The sequence below is a fragment of the Tiliqua scincoides genome, chromosome 1 (assembly GCF_035046505.1).
Source record: "Tiliqua scincoides isolate rTilSci1 chromosome 1, rTilSci1.hap2, whole genome shotgun sequence".
NCBI classification, from domain to species: Eukaryota; Metazoa; Chordata; class Lepidosauria; order Squamata; family Scincidae; genus Tiliqua; species Tiliqua scincoides.
The window spans coordinates 225507153-225531753 of NC_089821.1; the positions used below are offsets into that span (position 1 = coordinate 225507153).

Below are 24601 nucleotides of genomic sequence, written 5' to 3' on the forward strand. Positions count from 1 at the left end.
ACCATTTTAGCAGTTTCCTTTGAATTTGGCTATGCATGATGGAGGAAGTTCCAAACAATATCCTGAAAGCTGATTATGATTGTCTCAAAATCTCAAATCACATTGTGCATCATGGTTCTTAGTATAAAGTACTAGATTTAGGCTGCAATTCTATCCTCACTTTCCTGGGAGTAAGTCTCACTGAACACAATAGGACTTCTTAGTAGACCTGCTTAGGATTGTGCTCTAAAGCTGAAATCCTATCCCCATTTACCTTGGAGTAAATCCATTAAACACAGTGATTTCCACCCATGTGTTAAAATGTTAAAATCAGCATGATAAACTAAGGGTGCAATCCTAACCCACTTTCTAGCACTGGCATAAGGGCAATGCAGCTCCAAGGTAAGGGAATAAACATTCTTTTACTTTGAGGAGGCCTCCATGTGTGCCACCCAACTGCAGGATGCAGCACATGTCCCATTGGCACCGCTATGCCAGTGCTGGAAAGTTGGTTAGAATTTGGGCCTAAGACATAGTAAACCTTGTTCTCATTCACTTTGACAATGTAAACAGTTGACATGAGTCCACAGCATCCACTGCAAGATGCATACGTGATACAATTCTTCTTAATGAAACCGATGCCAATACCAAAATCTCGTGACTTTGACAGATCTCAGTTCTGGGCTCTGGGCTCCTTGTAAGATTCAACAGTTGGGAAAAACTGTGTGGCTCTTGTGAGGACATTCTAGGCAACATTCTGAAGACGTGAGCAGTGGTGGTTGACTTCAGCAATGTCCTGTTTTTTACAAGCCCTGAGAAGCTGGCGGCACATAACTACTTAGCTTTGCACAACTAGAAACTTCAGGCCATTCACCCAAATCAGATACTGAGCGCTGGAGCTCTGGAAAATCTACTTTTTAAAAATAAGCTTGGAATTCAGTTCACCTCAAACCCCGCAGTGTGTTGTTAATATATGCCTTGAATATAATCATTCATTCTGTTACATTCATTCATATACTTCAGAACAGTATATGTAAACTGGGTGGTTTTTCCTTCCAGAACAGAATGAGGAATAAGTAAAACATTGTCCTGCAAGTCTGGAAAGCCCATTTTGGCTTTGAGCGTATGTTATCAATTTTAAAGTATCTGGTGGGTCACTTTAAAAAAAGTGCACACATTCACACAGTTTGTTTCATTCATGTACAGAGAAAAATCATGTGTTTCCCACCTTTCTTTGTACCAGAACCTGTTTTATAGGGAGGTTTGCAGAGGACCACTGGAAAAAGCAAGCTGCATGGGGAGATTGCTTTCATTCTCTTTGTTTGCCATGAAGATTTAATTTCCTTGAAGAATCATAAACATATGTTTTATCTGTCTCTCTATCAGCTAGTCCCACCATTAGGCAGGATGAGGTAGCCTGCCTTAAGAATTTTGCCTTATCAGATTTTGGAGTGTCATTCAAGGGCAGAAAATGAGCAATTGCTTAAATTACACTTTGACTACCACAGGAGGTGCCATTTGAATTTTCTGCCATAGACAGCAAAAGTCACAAGATGCTGGCCAACCAGGGAGAAGCTACCCTTGTGCACACACATACGTTTTCTGAAAACAAGCTTTCTTTATGAAGAGTAGAAAGTGAGTGCTTTGCTATTATGCTTGTACAATAGCAAAGCCAAATCCCCTTTCAGATCTAGATTTTTTAATTAGTGGCAGAGGTTGGCGCTAAAAGCAACTCACTCAGAGACAACTCTGATGCACTCCCACTGTCCTTTTTGATTCAGAGCTGGTTCACACATGAATAACCAACACCACAGCAACAGCTCAACACCACATCACTGGATGACTCACAAGGGGCAGCTCAATCCTATGCTGCGCTGGCATGGCTAGGCCAAGTGGCCTACACCATATCCAGCACAGATTAGGAGCAGGCTGGAGGCGTCCTCAGGGTATGGAGATATTTTTCCCCCTTACCCCATGTCGAGCCCCAGGTGCTCAATGGGGCTACTCAGATCTGCACCAGCTAATTTGCAAGTGCAGGTCTGAGAAGCCCCATGTAAGGCCTCCAAGTCCAGTAGGGAGGATAGGATTCCACCCTCCTACTGGACTTGATTTTCCACAGTTCCACCCTCCTTCACCCTTCATTCCACCTTATCCCTACCCCTGTGCTGCTCCGCGGAGCATTCACCTCTGCCAGAGACTGAAAATCTAGGTACAGTGCTGGCAGGCCACTGCAGGCCTTCCCACAGGTGCTGCTGACACACAAGTCATCACAAACATGCTTTTCAGTGCATTTGCACTGGCACTAGTGAAGAATAAGATTGTGCTGTGAATGTGTGAACTGCCTCCATTAGACATTATTATGCATACAATTATATGAAGCCATACAAAACCTCAGTCTTTCACTCATTTTACTTCTTCATGTGACAGTTACTGGAAGAATCTCAAGTAGGAGTAGAGGTGGAGGACTTAAGGCTTTGTTGCTTCATGTGATCAGTACCAGAAACCCTAATTTCCTCTCACTTCCCTACATCTTGAATTGGTTTCCCCCAGTAACCAGGAAGGGTAGAAGATGGAAGTATCTGGAACAACAAAGTCTTCATTTCTCCACCCCTGTCAGCCGGGGATAACTAAGGCTTTGAAAAGCAGCATAAATCATCAAGACATTCTTTAAGGCACACAAAAAACATACTTATCACTTCCCATACTGAACTGCATAAGAGTCTATGGCAGTGGTTCTCACACATTTAGCATCGGGACCCCCTTTTTAGAAAAAGAATCTTGTCGGGACCCACCGGAAGTGATGTCATGACCATAAGTGACATCATTGAGCAGGGAAATTTTCAACAATCCTAGGCTGCAATCCTACCTACACTTACCCAGGAGTAAGTCCTGTTTACTATCATTGTTAAAAGCATATACATAGTTGTTAAAAGTACAGATCTGTAACATTTGCAGTCACATGCTATGGTAGCATCAAGTCTAATATATTAAAAATAAAATATTGAAATGAATGGGGACCGACCTGAAATTGGCTCGTGACCCACCTAGTGGGTCCCGACCCACAGTTTGAGAAACACTGGTCTATGGTACTTCAACAGTGTGGTGCTTCATGTCACTGATGGACCATTCCATTCAGATCACCATGCAGATGTACTGGTTCATTTACCTGATCAGGATTATGTACCAATGGGCAGTTATCACAGTGATCACCAACACCATCTCCATCTATATCCCTCTGGTCTGTGTTGTAGACATATGGGCAGTTATCTCGTTTATTGAAAACATCTGCCAGAATTAAAAAATACAAATAAAGTCATATGTTTGGATCCCACACAGAAAGAGGCGTGTTTGCCAGGTTCCAAGATACCAGCATAGCTCACAAATGTGTTATTTCCTATTTTGAGATAACTATCATCTTCCTTTCAAATTGCTGTGCTTGCAGAAGTACAGTTATCTTGAGATTGGCAGTTGAGAGTCATCACCGATTACATTTATAGCCCACTAGCTTTCCAAGGAGTGTGGGACAGTGTACAGTGTTCCTGGTTTTGTCCATAAACAACCCCAGGAGATGTACAGCCAAAGATCATCCAGTGAGCTTCATGGCCATCTTACTAGCAAGTTAAACTATGGTTTCCACATGCCAAGCCTACCATTCTAACCACAACATCACATCGGCTCAAAGGGCTCAGAATAGTTGATTGGAACTCAAAAGTACATCAGAGATTTCTTATGTTACTTTCTGAATTGTTCAGGCACATAAACAATTTGGTTTCTTAGCAGTTTCTGACGTGCAAGAAACTTATGTCAGCTTTCAACCTTTCCTTAGTAAAATGGGGGTGGGGTGGGGTGGGATTAAACTATGCCACCCAGATAGACAGACCTCTCAAAATACTTGAGCTAAACTTTGAAACTTCTACGTTAAAATCCACTCTTCTAACTTGTTAACTCGCCATAACCTAGGAAAAGGAGGTAAGTCATGTACACCTCCATCTCAAATGTTCATATCTGCTTGCACAGCTAAGACATGATATAAGGGTGGCAGTGCAGCCATGGCACATGGAATATCTTGCACTGGTGTAGTTCCTGCATTGTCCTATGCTTATTTAATAGGCAATGTTTGTCTTGCCATGCCACCTTTAAATTCAAACTTAACTTGAACAAGTTAAAAACCATTATAAAGGTCTTTAGGGATGTGTCACCTGTTTTATTTATGTTCACTTTTTTAAACCTCTCTTTCTCCAAGGAGCTCAGGGTACTGTACCTTCCCTCCTTTTGTCCTGCCAACAACCCTTTGAGGCAGGTCAGGCTGAGAGATACTGGCTCAAAGTTACTCGGGAAGCTTCAGGGCTGAGCGGGGATTTGAACCTGGATTTTCCAGGTCTAAGTCCACCGCTACATCATCCTGGTTCTCCTGTTTCATGTTAGCCAAAACTCTTATCAGGATGGCCCATCACTCATCAGCCCTCCAGCTTTGTTACTTCTGCCCGACTTTCTATCACACAATACTTCTGTGTGACACACCATATCACTGGAGAAAAGATAAGAACATCATTGGCCTGTTTTGTGGCAACTCCAACAGCTAACCATTGCTTCCACGCTCAGTTCTTGGTTTTGTGCCCTACCTAGCCTGAGCACTTTGAATTAATATTTTTGCAATGTTGCCAAAACAAGAAAAAATAATTATGTCATGGGTATTTTTATTAACCTTTTTAACATTATATGCATTTCAACTGCCATAAGCAGCCCTGACTATTTAGAAAAAATGAAGTGTGCATTTTTACAGAAATCAATATATTTAAAGCTTACCTTGAATGATGATGGAAACGTCTATGGAAAACCTTCAAAAGCTTTTAAGGTTCTAATGGAATACATATCCAATATTTTGCACATATATTGAATCAAATTCTTTGTTTTTTCCAGTGTGGAAAACGAGGGTTATTGAAATGCCAGGAAACCTGCAGCAACATCTGTTTGAAGGACATGGATGCATCTGCTCCCAGTTGGGGCCAAACCCACAAATTAGAGGCATTCCAAAGTCACCAAAAATGTTTGGATTGATGGATTTTTCCGGACTGGGCTACTGTTCAGGTCCATTTTGCCAGTTTAATAATCCTAAATATCACTGTTGACATTTCTTTTCCTCTCCTGAGCCAGAGGTGTAATTTGGGATCCTTATTATGCTAGCATCCAAAAGAAAGTTCCCTTCCTCTCCCAAGGCATGTTGGGAAAAAAATTTGGATGAAGACATTTGATTTGACTGGCACACCAACTGTGGTTTTTCAAGTAGGCATACTCTACATTAATTACGAAGGACTGTGGATAGACCATATTTATGCTTTCAATTCTTATTATATGTCCATAATACAGTATAACAAATGAATGTGAGATTATGAGGGAATACATCTCCAAGTATAAGCTATTGCCCATTAAGACTTGCTAGACAGGCTTTGCTAAGAATCCCTTCTAGTCAAATACTGTTTTGGTTGGCAACCTTCAGTCTTGAAAGACTATGGTGTAAGCCTACAGCACCCGGTATTCCCAGGCAGTCTCCCATCCAAGTATTAACCAGGCCTGACCCTGCTTAGCTTCTGAGATCAGACATGTGCAGGGTAACAGTCTCTTGGATTGAGCTTTCCTGAGTGAGCACTTTTCTGTACTGCCCCCAGTATTATGGAATTATTTGCCCAGTAAAATATGTTATTTGAGTTTGAAAATGGCAGGCATAAGCCAGAAAGTTGGACACAGCAACATCAAATGTCAATCAGATTTGAATTATTTAATTTCCGGATTGAATCCAAGATCTGTCCTTATAGATGAATGAATGGGGGCAGGTATTGTTTAAAGCAGTGTTCCTCAACCTGTGGATTGTGACCCTAATGGGGTCGCAAAGCCTTATTTGGGTGGTCATGGCAACCTTACAAAGCCTGTGCAAGAGAGGTTTTGGATCCAATCCAATTATCAAAACTGAGTTCTTTATATAATTCTGCACAGCCTCTTCTCAGTGTTTTGCCTCGCAGCCCCTAAGGCTGGCCCTGCCCGGGCTGCTACCTCACAGGGTTGTTGTGAAGACACAAGAGGTAGGGGAAAATTGGGCAGGTGGCAATAGAGGATGGGCAGATCAGGTCCTGGGAAGCGGGCAGGACTGGTGGTGGGTTCCCAGTCTCATACTTTATTATTTGTGGTTGTGACACAAAAAAAGGTTGAAGATCACTGGTTTAAAGTAACGTAGTTGTTCAAACAGTTTATCAGTTGCTACAAGGCTGAATAAAGCAAGATACAGTATATGAAAAGTGAATGAGACTCTACCATCGCCATCAATATCCACTGCACACGCATCGCCCTCTCCGTTATTATCAGTGTCAATCTGAGCAGGATTATGCACGTAGGGGCAGTTATCACAACGGTCACCAACTTCATCTTTGTCATAATCGTGTTGACGTGGATTGAAAAGAAGGGGACAGTTGTCCTAAAAGAAAAAAAAAACGCAATACTAAAAAAGGCTTATAAACAAAATTGAGAGGCTCTGTTTCCCCTTCTGTTATGCAAACGAAACTAAGATTCATGAGTTCATGGCCTTTTTAACATCTTTTCTATATCTTTTAGTATTTTTACAGGCCTGATTCCTCTACGATTTGCTGCGTTTTGCTCTTTTTATCTGACTTTTTATCGGACTACTGTTTTTATGGTATCTGTTAATGTGTTTTAATACGTTTTTTATTTGCTGATAAATTATGTTTTTAATTTGTTTTTAACATGTTGTAAGCCGCCCTGGGTCCCTTTGGGGAGAAGGGCGGGATATAAATAAAGTTTATTATTATTATCATTATCATTATCATTAATCATTTTAATTATTATTCATGTTCCCTGTGAGATTTCCAAATAGGCCTTATGGCATGCTGATACTAATAAATACCTAACTTCAGGGAGATTTTCCTGGTGTCTTCAGTTTTAATCTTTTCCCCTAGATGAATACTGTCACTTGATCATACAAAGTATCCCTAAAGCTACATAGTTCCATAGAGTGTTCCATTCTTTTAAGACACTGTGTTGGTTTGAAATGTGGAGCTTGTCCTTTATAATTCAGTTACATCTATTAAAAACATTGTGGCAACCCAAGCTGGGTCCAGGTTAAGCCCGGATATCCAATAACCCTATTTAAACTGCAATCCTATGCACACTTACTGTGAGTAAGCCCCACTGACTATAGGACTGTACACTGCATAGGACTACACATTGTTAAAGAAATTAAGACAAAGCAAAGATACTAAGCTCCTTGATGGTGCCCACATACGAGTATATTCCCCTGGGGGTAGAAGATTACTTAATGAAGAAAAACAGCTTACTTGATCATCTTCTACACCGTCATTGTCATCATCTTCATCACAGGCATCCCCTTTACCATCTTTATCAAAGTCTTCTTGTCCAGAATTTGGCAGGAGAGGACAGTTATCCTGTACACACAAGCAACCCAAATTCATAATTTCTATATAATTCTATTGCATAAATAAAAATTCTAAGGTGGCAAATAATTTATAAAATACAGAGCCTGGAAAGCTCAAAATGGGAATACTGAAGTAATTTCTGAAGTTAAAAATGCACATGCAGTCAATTACTTTTTGTCCACTTTATGGTGGTATAATTAGCATGATATCTAATGATGGTTACCTCCTGGCATTTTTGCTAGGCTTTCATTTAGGTTAGGTTTAAATAGAGGCATTTAACCTCTATTAAATCCACATACATATTACAAAAATAATGGGCTGAGCTCTTGGGAAGAGTCTCCACTAAATGGATTCAACATGTTCGATTCTTAATGAAAACGGATCTTCAATATTGCTTCTTGAGTCACATGAAATATGTTCTGACGACAGGAACCAAAAAAAGAAATATGAACTGTTAATGCTGAGTTGGCCACATTAAAAAGTGAGTAGGTAGCTGCCAGGACAGAAAGAGTTCAACGTCTGAACTGTATGCTCAGCAAAAGTCTAGTACTCTCTCCCTGTTCATGAGGTGAAAAATTCATTTCCAGCTCCATTCTACAGCTGTATAAAGTCATATTCATTTTCCAATTACAAGCCTCCCTTTCAGGCCTTGATGTTTATAATGAAGTACAGAACTTCTCTAAAGGAGGAATAATCAGCAATAAAACATCTTGAAATCAGATGTTTCAAGATGCACCTAAAGTGGTGGCACAGATCCGAGTGGCCTGCTGTAAAGCTGGGTTGCTTGGGAGGGGGCTTAGGATCTGGCCCAAGTTTTGGAACCTGTCCCCTCCCAGGTCTGGTCCTCCCACCAGCTCATCCACCCTCTCCCCGCCCTGGAATGAACCCATACTGCTTTCCCCCGCCCTCCCCAAATCCCTGCACCAGCTGAAGCAAGTTGGAGCAAAATTACTAGGTGCTGGAGCTCTGGAGCGCGCACACACACACACGCGTCTGTGCACTGGCCTGCCTCCTCCCTCCCACAAGGGACTTGTGCCAGCCTAGGGTGCTGTTGGGATTGTGCCCCAAGACATTTATACCCCACCTTTTCCCCCAAAATGGGGCACCCAAAGAAGCTAACAATAAAAGCATAAACAATATAAATATTTTATATTATATATAAAATATATAACCGCATTAAAAAATCACCAATAACAAATAGAACTGGTACATAAAAGAAGTGTCAATACATTACATCACATCACAGGCTTTTCTAATATTAAATCCTTTCCGTACCATCCCAAATGTCTTGAGATACAATCCTATGCACACTTTCCTGATAGTAAGCCTAGCTGAACACAGTTATTTCTGCGAAATGTGCATAGGACTGGGCTATCACTCATTCTTCTTCCTCTTAGCCATGTCTAATTATGCATGTAAAACCAGCCTGTGGTTGTATGTAAGGTTTGAACTACACATTGTATTAAATGCATAGTAATGCATTTCAAAAGCTGAGAATTCTTACCAAATCAAGTACCTTCAATACAGGTCTTGTCTCATTATCTGCTAGGGTTCCGTTCCAGAACCCATAGTGGATTTAAAAAATCCGTGGATAAAAAAAACTGTGGAAAAATAGATTTTAAAGACCCACTTCCAGGTTTCTTGCCCCTCCATTGCTCCTAATAAGGTCGTGTCTTGACATTCACAGGGGTTTGATTCTGGGACTCCTTGCTGATACCATAAAATGTGTTCAATAAAAGTAATTTTAAAATAATTAAAAAGTGTGTCCCTTTACAATTGTGGTTTAAAACAGCTTTTCTTACTGTTGTAGAGAGGCAATCAGCAACAATTAGAAATGCAAAAGGCCCCTTCCCTTTGCCTGGCTGAGCTGAAGCATGGAATAATCGCTTGCATGACTTCCCTCTACAACAGTAAGAAAAGCAGTTTTTTTTTAAACTGTGATTTTAAAGAGATTCATTTTTCCCCTTCTCCAGGGATCAGCACATTTCTTCTCATTTGCAGTGGCCATTTGTGTTGAATCAAATCCGTGTATAAAAAAATCAGTGTATAATAAGGTTGGACCTGTACTCTCAACATTGTCCATTTGTGCCTCCAACCCGTTTGACTTCTTGGTTTGTAAGAATTTAGCAATATTATTACTTTGTAGGTTAGTAGAAATACAAATTATTTTGTAGGTTGGCACATAAACTTTGTATCATGCTTTCTGACTGGACAAAGTGCTTCACATGTACTAGCTCAGGGCTCTCCAAACTGTGACCCGGGGGCCATATCCAGCCCACCAGAAGATTTTATCCAGCCCACAACAACTTAAAATATTTTTTTCCCAACAATGGGGTTGGACAGTTCACATGTGCAATTCTGTCTGCCGCACTCCTTTCCATATGACCAGAATGGCGCCTGTTTGGCTAAACCCATTTTCAGTCACCTGGGCCCTATGCTTTGGTTTAATTTCAAACCAAAATTATTCAATGTTAACTTCGCCCCTGCTGATAAAACAGATTGGGGGTTTCCGCATATTGACTTACAATGCAGTAAAACGATTGCAGTGAGAGAGCAGTATCATTTTTGCACATGCTTAATCAAATCCTAACAAACTGGGATTCTGCAATGGATCGGGCAGAGACAGTGTGTTGCTCACATCTGCCCTAAATAAAACTGATATTTTTAAGCATGCAAAAATGTGTAAAATATAAAATGTGGCCCTTGTACTCTGGGGCTGCACTGAGACTGCATCGGCACTGGAAATTTGATTAGGATTCGGCCCTAAGTATTATTATATCTATAAGCAACCAGGGAGTTGTGGCTGAGAGGGAGTGGCTTGCTCCCTGGGGCATTTGGTGGGCCACTGTGAGATACAGGAAGCTGGACTAGATGGGCCTATGGCCTGATCCAGTGGGGCTGTTCTTATACCTAAGGCACCTGCCTAAGGCCACCAGCCTTGAGTTCCTGGCTCAAGAGAGATTTGATTCAGAAAAGTCCTGATTCACAGTAGTCTCTAAGAGCCCAATCCTATCCTTGTGGTATGCCAGCATACTGCCACTGCCACACCCATTCCACTAGTCTGTACTTCCACTGGTGCAAGGGTCAAAAAGTTGTGCGCTGCCAGAAGGAGAGGGCAGACCAGACATTGGAGGGGTTCTGTCAGGAATGGAGGTGGATCAGGGACAGGATGGGGCAGATCGGGGCAGAGTGTCTGCCATCTTCAAACCCCTGTCCCAGGACTGACAAGCCCCAGCAGACTCCTCAGTTTTACATCAGCAAAAGAACTGGGGTAGATTTGAGGACTCCTATAGGGGACCAGGCAGCAGTAAAGTTTTTCTTTTCTTTCCTCTCCCAGCCAGTCTCATCCCTGCCAACACACAGCATACAATGGCCACTACACTGGCAACCTTGCATTCTGTGTGCCAGTGGGGGATAGGATTGGGTTATTAGTCACTACAGGAAATGGGTAGGAGCCAAGAACAGGGAGCCAGCAGTAACCCAATCTCTTAGGAGTTTTCTCCAATGGACAAAACAATTAGGAGTGAAAAATTTTACCCAGCATTCTTTCTACCAATAGCAGCCTGAAAAATGACACAAGAAGAGCCACTTATTGAAATCCATCAATAGACTAATGTAATAACCATCCGTTAAGTTATTAATGACATTTCAGGTATCTCAACTCACCTTTATACAGTGATAAGTAGCATTGGCAGCACAGACCAAGTTACTATTGGGCCATCCATCCAGATCAGAATCTTCACCACAGATGAATCCATCACCAGCATAGCCTGTCCGACACTCACACTTGTACACAGGGTCACTGAAATGTCCCAGGTAGATACACTCTGCTGACTTGTGACAGTTGTGTGTCTTGTCTCTGCAAGGGTTTACTGGTTCACAGACCTGAAAAAGCAGATCATGATCATTCATACTATTCATCCATAGGAGCATGAGAATGAAGGCCCAAGACTGAATTAATTATTAGGCAAAGTAAACTGCAACATAGGATCCCAACTAAACTGAAGAAGAAGGTGACAATGATGTATTCTCCTCCATTACATAAATGTCCTCCAAATGGCAAGGAAATGTAGTTATTACATATTTGTTTGGATTTAATTCTCATAGCAAGGTATAATACTTGAAAAGAAAGAGACACAGAATATTGGGCAGGACAGACAATTCAAAGAGCAGGACGTTATAACCCCAAAACCAAGGAACTCAGGAAGGCTGCATGGACTGCGTGCAGTTCTAGCTGCAAGAAACTGTGGATACAAAGAGAGCAGAAGGATGATTTTAGATGCAGATCATCATTTCCAAATGGTGCTAGAATATTTGCTGAAAACAAACCGGTACAAGACTCAGTTTCCCTCAAGGGCAGAGCTCACTATTCAAAACTTTCAGTATAAATTTTCAAGTAGCCACTTAGTGGCTCTCTTTTATTCAGACAGTGTAAATGGCATCCAAAGACCCAAGTAACATTTGCTTGCTGGGCCTAGAAAACTATACAAATTTGTCAATGCAGGAATAATTATGAATGCCTCATTATTTACAAAACGCCTGTACAGTAAGTCAAATAAGACCTCACTGCACAATTTTTTTCTCCTACATTCTGCCAACTTCTGGATGTCATTAAGAAACAGAGTGATGGTGGGGCAGGAATAGCCAACCCCATCCATTTCCTCTTCAACATTAGTAGGTTATAGCACTCAACCAGCTAGCTGGTTGCCTTTGCGTAAACCACTGAGATAGGCGGTGGACTGTGAGTTCCTGGCTGGTGCTTCCATGTTGCTATTGATCTGATGGACAGCTTTGCTGGAGCAGTGTCATGTTAACAGTTCTTTCTCATTTAGACTCCATCAACCAGAAAATGGAGAAGTATGAAGAGACTATTCAGAATTATTAACAACCCAAAAGAGTTTAAAATTATTTATACCATAAAACAAAAACAACACTTGAGAAACCACAGCCTACATTAAAAAGGTCTTTGCTCATAACATTGGACCTGAGGGCAAAGGACCAACCTTAATGCTTTTCCATTAAAGACCTTGCAATTTCTCCATGGCCCTTTTAACCCACTTCTGCCCAGCCACAGGTGTACACATTTTATCCCTGCTGCATATATGCAATGCTGGACAGAAATGGCTTAATTTAATTCTAATCCTTCATAAATTCTAATATTTCTATAATCCTTTTCTGTCTAAAACAATTTCTAAACAAGCAGCAAACACAAGCCTACTTCACTGAAAGGCTGGCTTGGTTCTGAAAGTCCTGCTCCCTGTTCAGGGAGTGTATATAAGAAGTAGCCTTCTCCTGAGTCTGACCATGGATCCATTCAGCTCTGTAGTGCCTTTACAGGATTTTGGTGAAGGGTTTTCCCCAGGCTTATCTGGAGATTAACCCCAAAACCTTTGACATGTAATGCATGTGCTTTTCCAAAGAGCTAAAGGTCATCCCCAAATACTAGGGATACATTTAAAACATGTAACTGTACACTTAAGTCAAGGTGCTCTAAAACAATGAATCTGAGGCTGGAATCCTATACATGCTTTCCTGGGAGTAAGTCTCACTGAATTCAGTGAGACTTACTTCTGAGGAGACATGCCTAGGCTTATGGTTTTAGGGGCTGCTACTTCAGTTTCTTTCTGTGACCAGCTTATACCCAAAATGTCCCAGTGATCTGTTCAGTGGAATCAAATGGCAGCCTGAAAATATTTTGAATAAATATAAAATAAAATAATCATATTTTCCATTCTGGTCATTGGCCTTCTTCCAACAGCACTTACTTGCTTCTGTTTCCTGGCAGCCTCTAGGCCCACCCCAAATGGCTGACTTCCTTTGTAGCGTGGAGGGCACGGCAAGCAATGGAATCCTGGATTTGTGTTTACACAACGGTGGTTCTGATTTAACTTAAAGCAAACGTCGGCCACAACAGCACACTGCCAAAAAACAAAACCAACAGAAAAATGCACTGAGTAATCTCCCACAGAAACCGCAACAAAGACAAATGTGTCTTTTCCATGGGTGGGATCAAAGGAGGACTTCCACACAGACAGAACCATCAAGCACCTCATCAAGGTCCTCACAGAAAGTTCCATTTCCAAGGTAACCAGCAGGACATGCGCCACAGGACCAGGAGCCATCAGGGTAACTGTTGCATTCTGTTCCAGGAAAGCAAGGATTTGACAAACAACCATCTGTCAAAAAGGGAAAACACAGCAATCAGTGCCGCAGTGCTCACCTAGGTTTTTTTTCCTGATGGGGCACGGGAGATGGAATGAGAACAGATGACAGCATCTACATGTGAACACAGTTTCCTTCCTTTCAGGTGTGTAGGCTCTTATTAGCTGTATTAACAACTACTAGATTTGATAGCCCTTCCAAATATACATTGAGCAAGACCACTCAATTTACAAAGAGGCAGAGCAGCAAGGACAGTGTATGTACAAAGCTCCCTTATACGACATCATACCTTTATACCAAATCTATAACACAGCACTGTCTACTCTGAATGGCACCAGCTCTCCAAGGTTCCAGATATAGGTCTCTCCTAGTCAGGCAGGGGTGGGCAAACTTCCAGCTTTAGGAATCCTGGACCTTTTAGGTAGATGACAAGACCTGTGCGATGACAATCTGCATCTCTCCTGTACAGTTGTTAAAGGTCCAGGATCCCTAAAGCTGAAAGTTTGCCCACCCCTGCTAGTCAGGCTATCCACAGCACAATCCTATGCAGGTCTACTCAGAAGTAAGCCCCATTTTGTTAAGTTGGGCTTACTCCCAGGAAAGTGTCCTTAGGACTCCAGCCCCAAGATCCTTTCAACTCGTGATAGCATGGATCGAACCTTGGAAGTTTTACGTGCAAGTTGTGCCTTCTACTACGGAACGACGGCCATTCCAAAAAATGTAGACTGAAACTGCAGAGAGTTGTGTCAGGATGCAGCTTACCTATTGGACAATCCTGCTTGTTGCACATATCATGCTGGATGACATCTCCTGCACAAGTCTTTCCACCATACTGGGGTTCTGGGCTGTTACAGAGACGAGATCTCTCACGAATCCCTCCTCCACAGGTAACTGTGCAAACAGACCATGGAGACCAAGGACCCCATCGACCATTAACTGGAACAGACCACACAAAAAGAGAAATTAACATAAATATAGCAAATCAGTCAAGAGTCAGTACAGTGACCACACAGAATGGTGTCATTCAGTGATTTTAAGATGCTTTGCAAATGATCACTGCATCAATATAATAGATGCTAATCATCTTCTGGTGCTGACTCACCAGAAGATAAATTTATCACCTCATTTATTTATCACCTCATTGATAAATTAAAGATCAATAAGTCACCGGGCCCTGATGGCATCCACCCAAGGGTTATTAAGGAATTGAAGAATGAAGTTGCAGATCTCTTGACTAAGGTATGCAACTTGTCCCTCAAAACGGCCACGGTACCAGAAGATTGGAGGATAGCAAATGTCACGCCTATTTTTAAAAAGGGAAAGAGGGGGGACCAGGGAAACTATAGGCCGGTCAGCCTAACATCCATACCGGGTAAGATGGTGGAATGCCTCATCAAAGATAGGATCTCAAAACACATAGACGAACAGGCCTTGCTGAGGGAGAGTCAGCATGGCTTCTTGCCTCACAAACCTTATAGAATTCTTTGAAAAGGTCAACAGGCATGTGGATGCGGGAGAACCCGTGGACATTATATATCTGGACTTTCAGAAGGCGTTTGACACCTTTGACACCAAAGGCTACTGAAAAAACTCCACAGTCAGGGAATTAGAGGACAGGTCCTCTCGTGGATTGAGAACTGGTTGGAGGCCAGGAAGCAGAGAGTGGGTGTCAATGGGCAATTTTCACAATGGAGAGAGGTGAAAAGTGGTGTGCCCCAAGGATCTGTCCTGGGACCGGTGCTTTTCAACCTCTTCATAAATGACCTGGAGAAAGGGTTGAGCAGTGAAGTGGCTAAGTTTGCAGACAACACCAAACTTTTCCGAGTGGTAAAGACCAGAAGTGATTGTGAGGAGCTCCAGAAGGATCTCTCCAGACTGGCAGAATGGGCAGCAAAATGGCAGATGCGCTTCAATGTCAGTAAGTGTAAAGTCATGCACATTGGGGCAAAAAAATCAAAACTTCACATATAGGCTAATGGGTTCTGAGCTGTCTGTGACAGATCAGGAAAGAGATCTTGGGGTGGTGGTGGACAGGTCGATGAAAGTGTCGACCCAATGTGCGGCGGCAGCGAAGAAGGCCAATTCTATGCTTGGGATCATTAGGAAGGGTATTGAGAACAAAACGGTTAGTATTATAATGCCGTTGAAACAAATCGATGGTAAGGCCACACCTGGAGTATTGTGTCCAGTTCTGGTTGCCGCATCTCAAAAAAGACATAGTGGAAATGGAAAAGGTGCAAAAGAGAGCGACTAAGATGATTACGGGGCTGGGGCACCTTCCTTATGAGGAAAGGCTACGGCGTTTGGGCCTCTTCAGCCTAGAAAAGAGATGCCTGAGGGGGGACATGATTGAGACATACAAAATTATGCAGGGGATGGACAGAGTGGATAGGGAGATGCTCTTTACACTCTCACATAATACCAGAACCAGGGGACATCCACTAAAATTGGGTGTTGGGCGGGTTAGGACAGACAAAAGAAAATATTTTTTTACTCAGCGCGTGGTCGGTCTGTGGAACTCCTTGCCACAGGATGTGGTGCTGGCGTCTAGCCTAGACGCCTTTAAAAGGGGATTGGACGGGTTTCTGGAGGAAAAATCCATTATGGGGTACAAGCCATGATGTGTATGCGCAACCTCCTGATTTTAGGAATGGGTTAAGTCAGAATGCCAGATGTAGGGGAGGGCACCAGGATGAGGTCTCTTGTTATCTGGTGTGCTCCCTGGGGCATTTGGTGGGCCGCTGTGAGATACAGGTAGCTGGACTAGATGGGCCTATGGCCTGATCCAGTGGGGCTGTTCTTATGTTCTTATGTTCTTATGACTCAGAGCTTTAAATCTATCTACAGGTGTATGAGAACCTGCTTCAACAGGAAGTTGCCACTATAATATTTTGGCCGTCTACTTGCTCAGAGTAACCCCATTTACTTTTGTAGGACCATCTATTAGCATGTGATAGCGGTTAAAGTCGTGCTCTGCAAAATGTTTTCCTGAGACCCATTTTGAAACATGAGTAGCCTCAAGTTGTAACCCCTTGAAACAGGCAAGTCCTGCTGCCATCGATTCCACTTTAGTCATCAACCCTGACACAAAGAAAAAGTAGCTAGAGGTCTATGTGACACTTCAAAATGGACTGGATATGGCCCAGGGGTCACCTGTTGCTAACCCCAAGATTATGGGCTATGGTTAGATTATTTTAGCCTTACAAATGCTGATATCGAGTTCCTACCATGTGGAGGTGGAGAATTTTGCACCTGAGACGTTTAAAGCAGCAGACTTACTGGGACATGGGAGTCCTTCACATTCTTTTGTTTCACGGCCACTTCCTTGGCAGTTTTTCCCACCCATCTGTGGGATGGGAGAGTTGCAGAGACGTATGCGGGTTATGTTGCCTACTCCACAGGTGACAGAACAGGAAGACCAAGGAGACCAATGGCTCCAGCCACCATCTTGACGTACTAACCAAGGGAAGAAAAATAATCACCATTCAATTGTCTATCTCTGCATTATCATTGGTTCTAATGAAAAAGCCTCTGTAGATGTCTATCAGTGTAAGTAGAACTTGCTTCATTTGCACACAAAATATGCCCATGACACTCACAGGTATCTATCAACCTATACTAACCATGTCAAGCAAAGTGGCCTTGTGTTTCTTGCTCCCTGAAATTATCTAGGTAGGCTTTTGGCATGTCACCACAAACACTCCAGTGTAGGGCGACACTGAACAATGTTCTCATCTGTGACACCTGCCAATTCTCACTGATCCATCTGTTTTCATTGGGGGAAAATGAGATAATCCCAAAGCAATTCAGGCTTTATCTTAAGATCTGAAGATCCTAACAGAAAAATTACCTAAGCTTTCTCAAATCTTTTGTGCATATGATTGATTTCTGATCTGTTTGGAAGGAGAGGAGAAGTTGCAAAGGAAGCAGAAGAAGTTATAGCACTCACTGCGGTTGTCGCATTTGCCGAGGGAACAAGTTCTAGTTTGAATGGATGGACCTCGGCAAGTATTGCTGGTGACATCACACGATCGCCCTCGCTGCTGTGTTCCAGATCCACAGGTGACAGAGCATTCGGTCCACTCAGACCACGGAGACCAGCCCTCCTCACTGTCATCAGCTGAAGATTAGAAAAAGCATAGAAGGACTGAAGTGGTTGCCTTAAAAGGGATTTGTCAGTAGAAACCAACTAAAATCACAGAGCGGTTAGGGAACCAAAAGCATAGGAGGGACAAACAGTGCATCTAATTCTGTTGGATCTCCAGCTCTTCAGAGCTTTAGTTCTTAAGCCCGTTTGTTGGCCAAAGCACATTAGAGACATGTTTTAAACAATCATTGGGCTGGATCCTAACAACTGGCTTCAGAAAGTAGCCCCTAAAAGCAAACTTTTCGACTCCTGCTCCCCACAGTAGTTCCCTGCCCCCACAAAAAGGCCTCCCTTGATATCCAGGAGACCATAGAGGATGGGATGCATGCAGGATGCAATACAGGGAAAGAACCCAAACTGCGTGGAGGCACCTTGTGTGATGAAATTTCTCTACCATTTGGGTTTTAAAAACAAATTCTCTTTGTTTTATGTCATACTTACTGGGAGAGCACTCAGGACAGCATTCACCTTCAACAAAGGACGGACTGACACAATGCACAGCTGGGCATGTGATTTTATTGCATACGGTTTTGGAGTTCTACATGCAAAGACAACAAGAATACAGCCATTAGCTAATGATTAGATAACCCAAATAAATTATACTTCCAAGAAACTTTCTACTACTAAATGAAAAATATGTTCATTGCCATAATTTTGCTTGACTACAGAAGCTTTGCTCTTTTAAAAAGTGGATATCTAACTTAGTGTATATATGGTAGGGTGCTGTTTTCCCTGGAAACAAATAATCTCATCCAAGGACATTCTGCACAGCTGATAGTGTCTTCTATTGGAGCAATACCACAACCTGAAGCACTACATCAGTGACAGCACCTGACCTAAACCTAAACTCTATGGGGCCTAAACCCTATAGGGCCTAAAACTGTTCTACTGAATCAGCATTAAGGCTGACAGCACCCATCAATACTACTATAATGCAGTACTTCTGAGAACAAGAGAGGAGGAAGGGTCCTGGACACTAAAGGACAGAACAGTGTACATGACCATAGTCAGAGAATCATGGAGGCAAACAGTAAGGCTCTGACAATCCTTAGCAAATAAGTATGTACACTATGCTTGATAGTAAACTCCACTCTATGCAATGTGACTTCCTTCTAATCAGTGTGTTTAGAATCACAGCCTGTATTTTAACCATCAATGGAAGGTTCTATACATTATAGCGTTTCAGATTTAGATTTTCAAAGCTAACCAGACCATCTCTGTGTTTCAAAGCCCAAAGGAAGAAGTGGAGCTCTTTGGCAGTCATTACTCCATATTTGGATGCTGATGCAAAACTACAAAACCATGTTGACTACACACCTTTATGTGTGGGGAGAAGTGCAGTACTGATACTTTGAAAATGCAGTCACATACACTTGCTAAAGCCTTACCTGGCAGCTACATTTAGTGCAGCTGTCCACAACCCAGTGCGCATTGTTTTCAAATTCACGGCCATCTTGCCAGCAAGCCGAATAGTTCTTGTGTGTTGTGTTGGGGCCAAGTAATTCCATTATTTTTTCATTCTCCTCAGACTGTACAACAAAATAAACAGATTGATAAAGGTGAGCTGACCTTTATGTGGTGAAACTTCATTTATCCTTAGCTAAAGCTAGATTACTCAGAGAGAATATTTCTTTCACCCAACACATGTGGTGTGACTAGTGACTAGTGACTAGTGACTGCTAAATACAGTTTCTTGGATACAATAAGTTTTACCCTACAAGTGCAACTATACTCCACACTTTGCCATGCACATATCATCTCTGCGGGGCATGTGACAAATCCCTTCCTCATCTAGCCACAATATTTTGAACTGATTATTATTGCATTTTATTCCTCAACATTTTAGGAGGAAAACTCATTTCCCCACCTTGTTTACCCTGCTTTTTTTCCTTTCAAGAGGCTATTTATTCTCCCTTTCTGGTTTTGGAAAAGCATCTGGCTTTAAAAAAAAAGAATACTCCAGCTAACCTCCATGACAAAGCATTTTCCCAACAGTAAGATTACTCCCCGCCCTTTTCATCATAAGAAGATTTGAACATCACTTGCATTGGCTAGCATGAATCTTATGGGAATAACTGACATTTTAGAAGTATGCAGGGTAACACTGGATCAGCTCAAGACACGTTGAAAGCTGCCTTTTCAAAATGCAGTAATACATTGAATGACTAACAATTTGCAGCAAACACTGCAATAGCACACAGAATTTGTGACCTGAGGTGACAGTCTCCCTCATGGGCCAGCTCTAGGAAGATAGCATAAATAAAAGATGTTATGCTCCTTCCTACTCAGAACACTTCTCAAAAGGGTTTTAAACATTTCCAACATGTTAGATCTCACTGTCAGTGCCCATTCGATCCTTGAACAGCTCCTGATTGCACTAGTGGCTGATCTTTGTAATCTCATTTATTTTGATGAATTATCATTAGAAATGTATGCCTGAATGGACTGGAGATGCAGTACTTACCACTTTTTGTACATTTTCTGTCAAGCCGTTGACCACAATACGCAGTCCCATAAGTTCAGTAAACATAGACCCAAGCTCCTCACACGAGCGATCACAGAATTCTGCTTTCTTCTCTGTGTTTTCACCAACATACTCAGTATGCTGGTGTATGTTGGTGACTGAAGGATTAAGATGAAGGATTTCTGTGCTCTCATTAATGACGTTCTCTTCAACTGGCAGAAAAAGAGCAGAGGCTCACTATTATTATGCAACCACTTACCACTACTGATTACTTTTGGCCCAAATTATATATTACTACCATAGGTGGATTGTAACTGCATCTCATCTGGGATAGTTTCATGCCAAATTATACCAAGAGAAAAACAGATAGATTGGATGCCAGCCCCTTCCAATTTTGTCTACTCCTTTCCACAGTTTAGATTCCAGTTCTAGAAAAATCTCGCTGGCAAGCTCAGAGGCAATGAAGAAGTCCCAAAGGGCCACAACAAAAGGCAATCAAATAAGTACAGCATTATACACAGTCCACTTTTTAAAAGTATTGCATGTTCCCTGAGGTTTCATGTTAATTCTGAAGAAAAAAATACAGGTTGAGGGGTTGTCAACATTCTGGTCCCAGAAGGTCATAAAAACAAAATAACGCAAAGCTTTTGGTTCGGCCAGCTTCTTCAGAAAACTACCATAGCTGTAAGTGAAACGTTTATGAGCACACATTAATGAAATTGTTTCAGGACATATTATCATCCTTCTCAAGGACTTCCAAGCAAGTTAGTTCACCTCTTAGACCTCTTTCTCTCTGACAGAACATAAAAAATAACTTCTGTTTGCACAGAATATAACCTTGAATTCTAGCATTTCCTAGAGATTCTTCCAGGGCCATCCCAGCCATGAAGCCAATTAAAGTGATCCCCTAAGGGCAGCAGAAAAGCAGAGGAGTGCCAAACTCTATCCACCCATTTGCTTCTACCGCTCCTCCTCCTTTCACTGCTTGGATCAGGAAAGGAAGGAACTGGAGAGAACAAGGAAACGTGGAGCTTTCTTCGGCTCCATTCCCTCTCTTCCTTTTCCAAACCAGGTTGTGGAGGGAGCAGAGACTGGCTCATTACCAGGAAAGGGGGGCAGCATTTGGCATGCTGCCTCCAGTGCCCTGAACCCAGAGGTGTTCCTAGACGGGGGCAAAACAGGAAGTGTTTTCAGGCGCCCGGATGTCCGTATAAAGCCGCTCCTTCCCCTCTGCTTCCGAGCTGGTCTGGGCTATGACAGTAAAGTGAAGGAGTCGCCACTGCTTTGTTCTTGCCTACCTGAATGGCTCGGAAGTGAAGGAGGAGGAGCAACTTTACACAGGCGTCCAGGCACCTGAAGACACTTGGGCCCAAATCCTAACCCACTTTCCAGCACTGGCATAGTGGTGCCAATGAGACGTGTGCTGCATCCTGCAGTTGGGGGGCACTCACGGAGTCCTCCTCAAAGTAAGGGAATGTTTGTTCCCGTATATCAGAGCTGCATTGCCCTTATGTTGATGCTCAAAAGTGGGTTAGGATTGCACCCTTACTGTTTTGCCCCCCTCCAGGAATGGTTCTGCCTGGACCAGCCCTGGATAATTCTCCCCATAGCTATGAACTATCAGGGCTAAGCCACAAGGAAGAGAGCTTTTTGCAGAGTAATTCAGCACATGCAAAAGCATGTGCATATCCTGCTCAGTGATTCCCCCCCCCCCAGAATCATTTCAAAAAAGAGAAATAAATTTGATTGCCCATTCAAAGTGAGGGCAACGCAATGCAAAAAGCATAGCCTTCAGGACTAACTGGCATCATTTTCCCTCAGTAAAGTTATCACTTGACCAGCAATAGGCAGATTGGATGGCCTATTGGAACACCATCACATTCACCACATGATCCCTAGTGGCAGGGGATCACTGAGGGGAGGCAAGTGTCACCAAAGCAATAGGGGAGAGGGGAGACAATAGTTGTGAACAGGCACAAAAAACACTGTTTTCAGGGAACATTTTAATCCCCCCATATTAGTTTCTACCTTATGAAATGGGTGAAGGTTCAATCAAGCCCTAATCAGAACAAAAAGAGAATTTAAAAAATTCAGCACTCCTAAAATTCTGTTCAAATAACCAAGAAGGGATCTTTCCTTCCAAGTCAGAGAGCCTTTTCAGAAGATAGCTCTGCAGACAGCAACGTGCTTTTATCAGGTTCTCTTGCTGCTGGGACAGCGCTTGTGCCAAATGAGCATCAACATGCAGGCAACAGAAGCAGACTGTCATCTCACACACACTTCCTATTCTAGTGACTGTGTTTCTTGGCATGAGAATGGAGCAAGTGCAGCTAGAATTTCCCCCACACGGATCAAACAGCATTACTCTTGATCTCTGGATACTCTGTCCTGGGTTTAACTATTGTGCAAATTCAGATAGGCACCTAATTTTTAGAGCATTAATACTATTATCATAATATCTCATTATGAATATTATTAAGAATAACCTCTGCTGCTTGGGCAAAGAGGCACTTTTTAAAGTGGTGACTTCATCTCTTTAGCAGGTGGAGAACGACTATCCCTCCTTACCCCAGCATGGAGCAGTTGTAACTGCCCCATTCCACACACCCCCACCCCGTTCCTCCCCCTCCCCACCTCCCGTCCAACCCCTGTGCAACCTTACCTGCACCAGCAAGCACCCTCAGTCCATCTTTGCACTGACCCAGCTGCTTGCCACTTGTGGTGGCAGCCAGGCCACGCACACCTATGGGGTTGTGTTTGCAACAACCACAGAGCAAGTTATGCCGGTGGATCTCACATTCCATCAGCATAATGCACCCATAGAATTGGGCCATAAATCACTTAAGACTGCTCCCAATATGGCTTGCAGGAATTGGTCTTTTATAACAGGAACAACCAATGTCTATTCCCAGTGGACACCCATCTTGAGGCAGCTGTTTGGGAGCTAGAAGCTTATTTTGATGCACAGATTAATCCACACTGTAGGGACCACTCCATAATAAAGATGAAACCGTGGCAGCAATAAAAGGATCCCATGAGCTCCTGGTTTAGATGGGGCATTCTGTGTCAAATCTCAGAGGTCAAGGTTTCATTCCTATGCACACTCTTGCTGAAAATAGTAGGATTTATTAGTGCACAAACATGCATAGAATCAATCTCCATTCTTTAGTGGAATACTACTGGTTTTCTTTTCTGTATTATCACACTTTAACATCTAAGAGGGTATGGGGACTAAGATCTGGCTCACAGAGTGTGAGATGGTAATGTTTTTCAATAAAATTTATCATCCTTTCATAGTCACAAGAAATGTTTAGCAGCCAAACACAGTATTTAGGGACTAATACTATCCAATTTTCCAGTGCCAGTACAGCCATGCCAATGGGGCATGCGCTTCATCCTATAGTGGAGGGGTAGTCACAGAGGCCTCCTCAAGATAAGGGAATGTTTGTTCCCTTACCACAGGACTGCATTGCGGCTACACCGGTGCTGGAAATTTGGATAGGATTGGGCCTTTCATGTTGTTAAGGGGAGCATGAACTTGTTTGGAGAAGGTGATGTGGCTGTTTAATTTTAACACTACCACATCAAAGTATAGAACATTGGAGGTTGCCACGTAACTCTTGTTCATAAATAAAATAATACATTTATTCATTTGTCTTACAACCCTTGCCAGTGACACTATAGGGAAGGCAGACAATAAAAGGGTATCACAACTGGGTTTGTGGAAAAATCTGTAAAACTCAAGAGCAACTCCAGGGCCCCCGAAATAAAATCATAAGGCCACGTAAACATGGTATAAGTGAGAACAGAACCATGCATTAGTTCTGTAAATAATTGCAGCCATAACAATACAGTGAAGAATCGACGTAAATTGGCAGGGAAAAATAGTTTCTGCTCATGAAGCTCATCAATCTCACCATGGTGACAACTGAAGTAAACAGTTTTCCCAAGCTTATAATGAATTGTTTCCAGTGCTGAGAAATTTAAATCACTTGGCTATCTTCACCTCTGGACTGGAAACCCGTAAAAATGCAACTCAGCACATTGAGCAATTTATCAGGAATTGCCACTTGCTTGAGTGTCATCTTGACTCAATGAAATGAGGTCTTCTTGCCACACAGACTCATAAAATTGTTGTGTGCTTTCCACATATGACACTTTTGAGACTTTGAGACCGTACACCAACCTCAACCGTGAGCTGACCTGAGTATTTAAAGAAGGTTATGAAGCCTGAATTCCCCACAAGAGTTGCAGATAACACAGACTATGGTAGAAACATGATTGTGCCTAATTCCATAGGACACCAATCATGCTGAAATTCCCATTCCTATTCACAATCGTCAGTGGAATCTATGGCCATTCACATTTTTCCACATTGTTCTGCTCATTCACACATCCAAGAAGCAC

The 24601-nt window shown here is 42.4% G+C and overlaps 1 protein-coding gene across 1 annotated transcript in view; it reads right to left on the reverse strand.

Annotated features, from left to right (window-relative positions):
- THBS2 (thrombospondin 2) overlaps positions 1 to 24601 on the reverse strand; it is a 67463-nt gene that overhangs the window by 33471 nt on the left and 9391 nt on the right. The window contains exons 4-15 of the mRNA XM_066623007.1: positions 20195 to 20406; positions 19119 to 19259; positions 18172 to 18268; positions 17533 to 17703; positions 16863 to 17039; positions 14346 to 14519; positions 13470 to 13597; positions 13187 to 13339; positions 11088 to 11306; positions 7323 to 7430; positions 6286 to 6445; positions 3146 to 3264 (exon numbers count right to left, since the gene is read on the reverse strand). Of these exons, the coding sequence (XP_066479104.1) occupies positions 3146 to 3264; positions 6286 to 6445; positions 7323 to 7430; positions 11088 to 11306; positions 13187 to 13339; positions 13470 to 13597; positions 14346 to 14519; positions 16863 to 17039; positions 17533 to 17703; positions 18172 to 18268; positions 19119 to 19259; positions 20195 to 20406 (1859 nt within the window). The remainder of the gene's footprint in view (positions 1 to 3145; positions 3265 to 6285; positions 6446 to 7322; positions 7431 to 11087; positions 11307 to 13186; positions 13340 to 13469; positions 13598 to 14345; positions 14520 to 16862; positions 17040 to 17532; positions 17704 to 18171; positions 18269 to 19118; positions 19260 to 20194; positions 20407 to 24601) is intronic.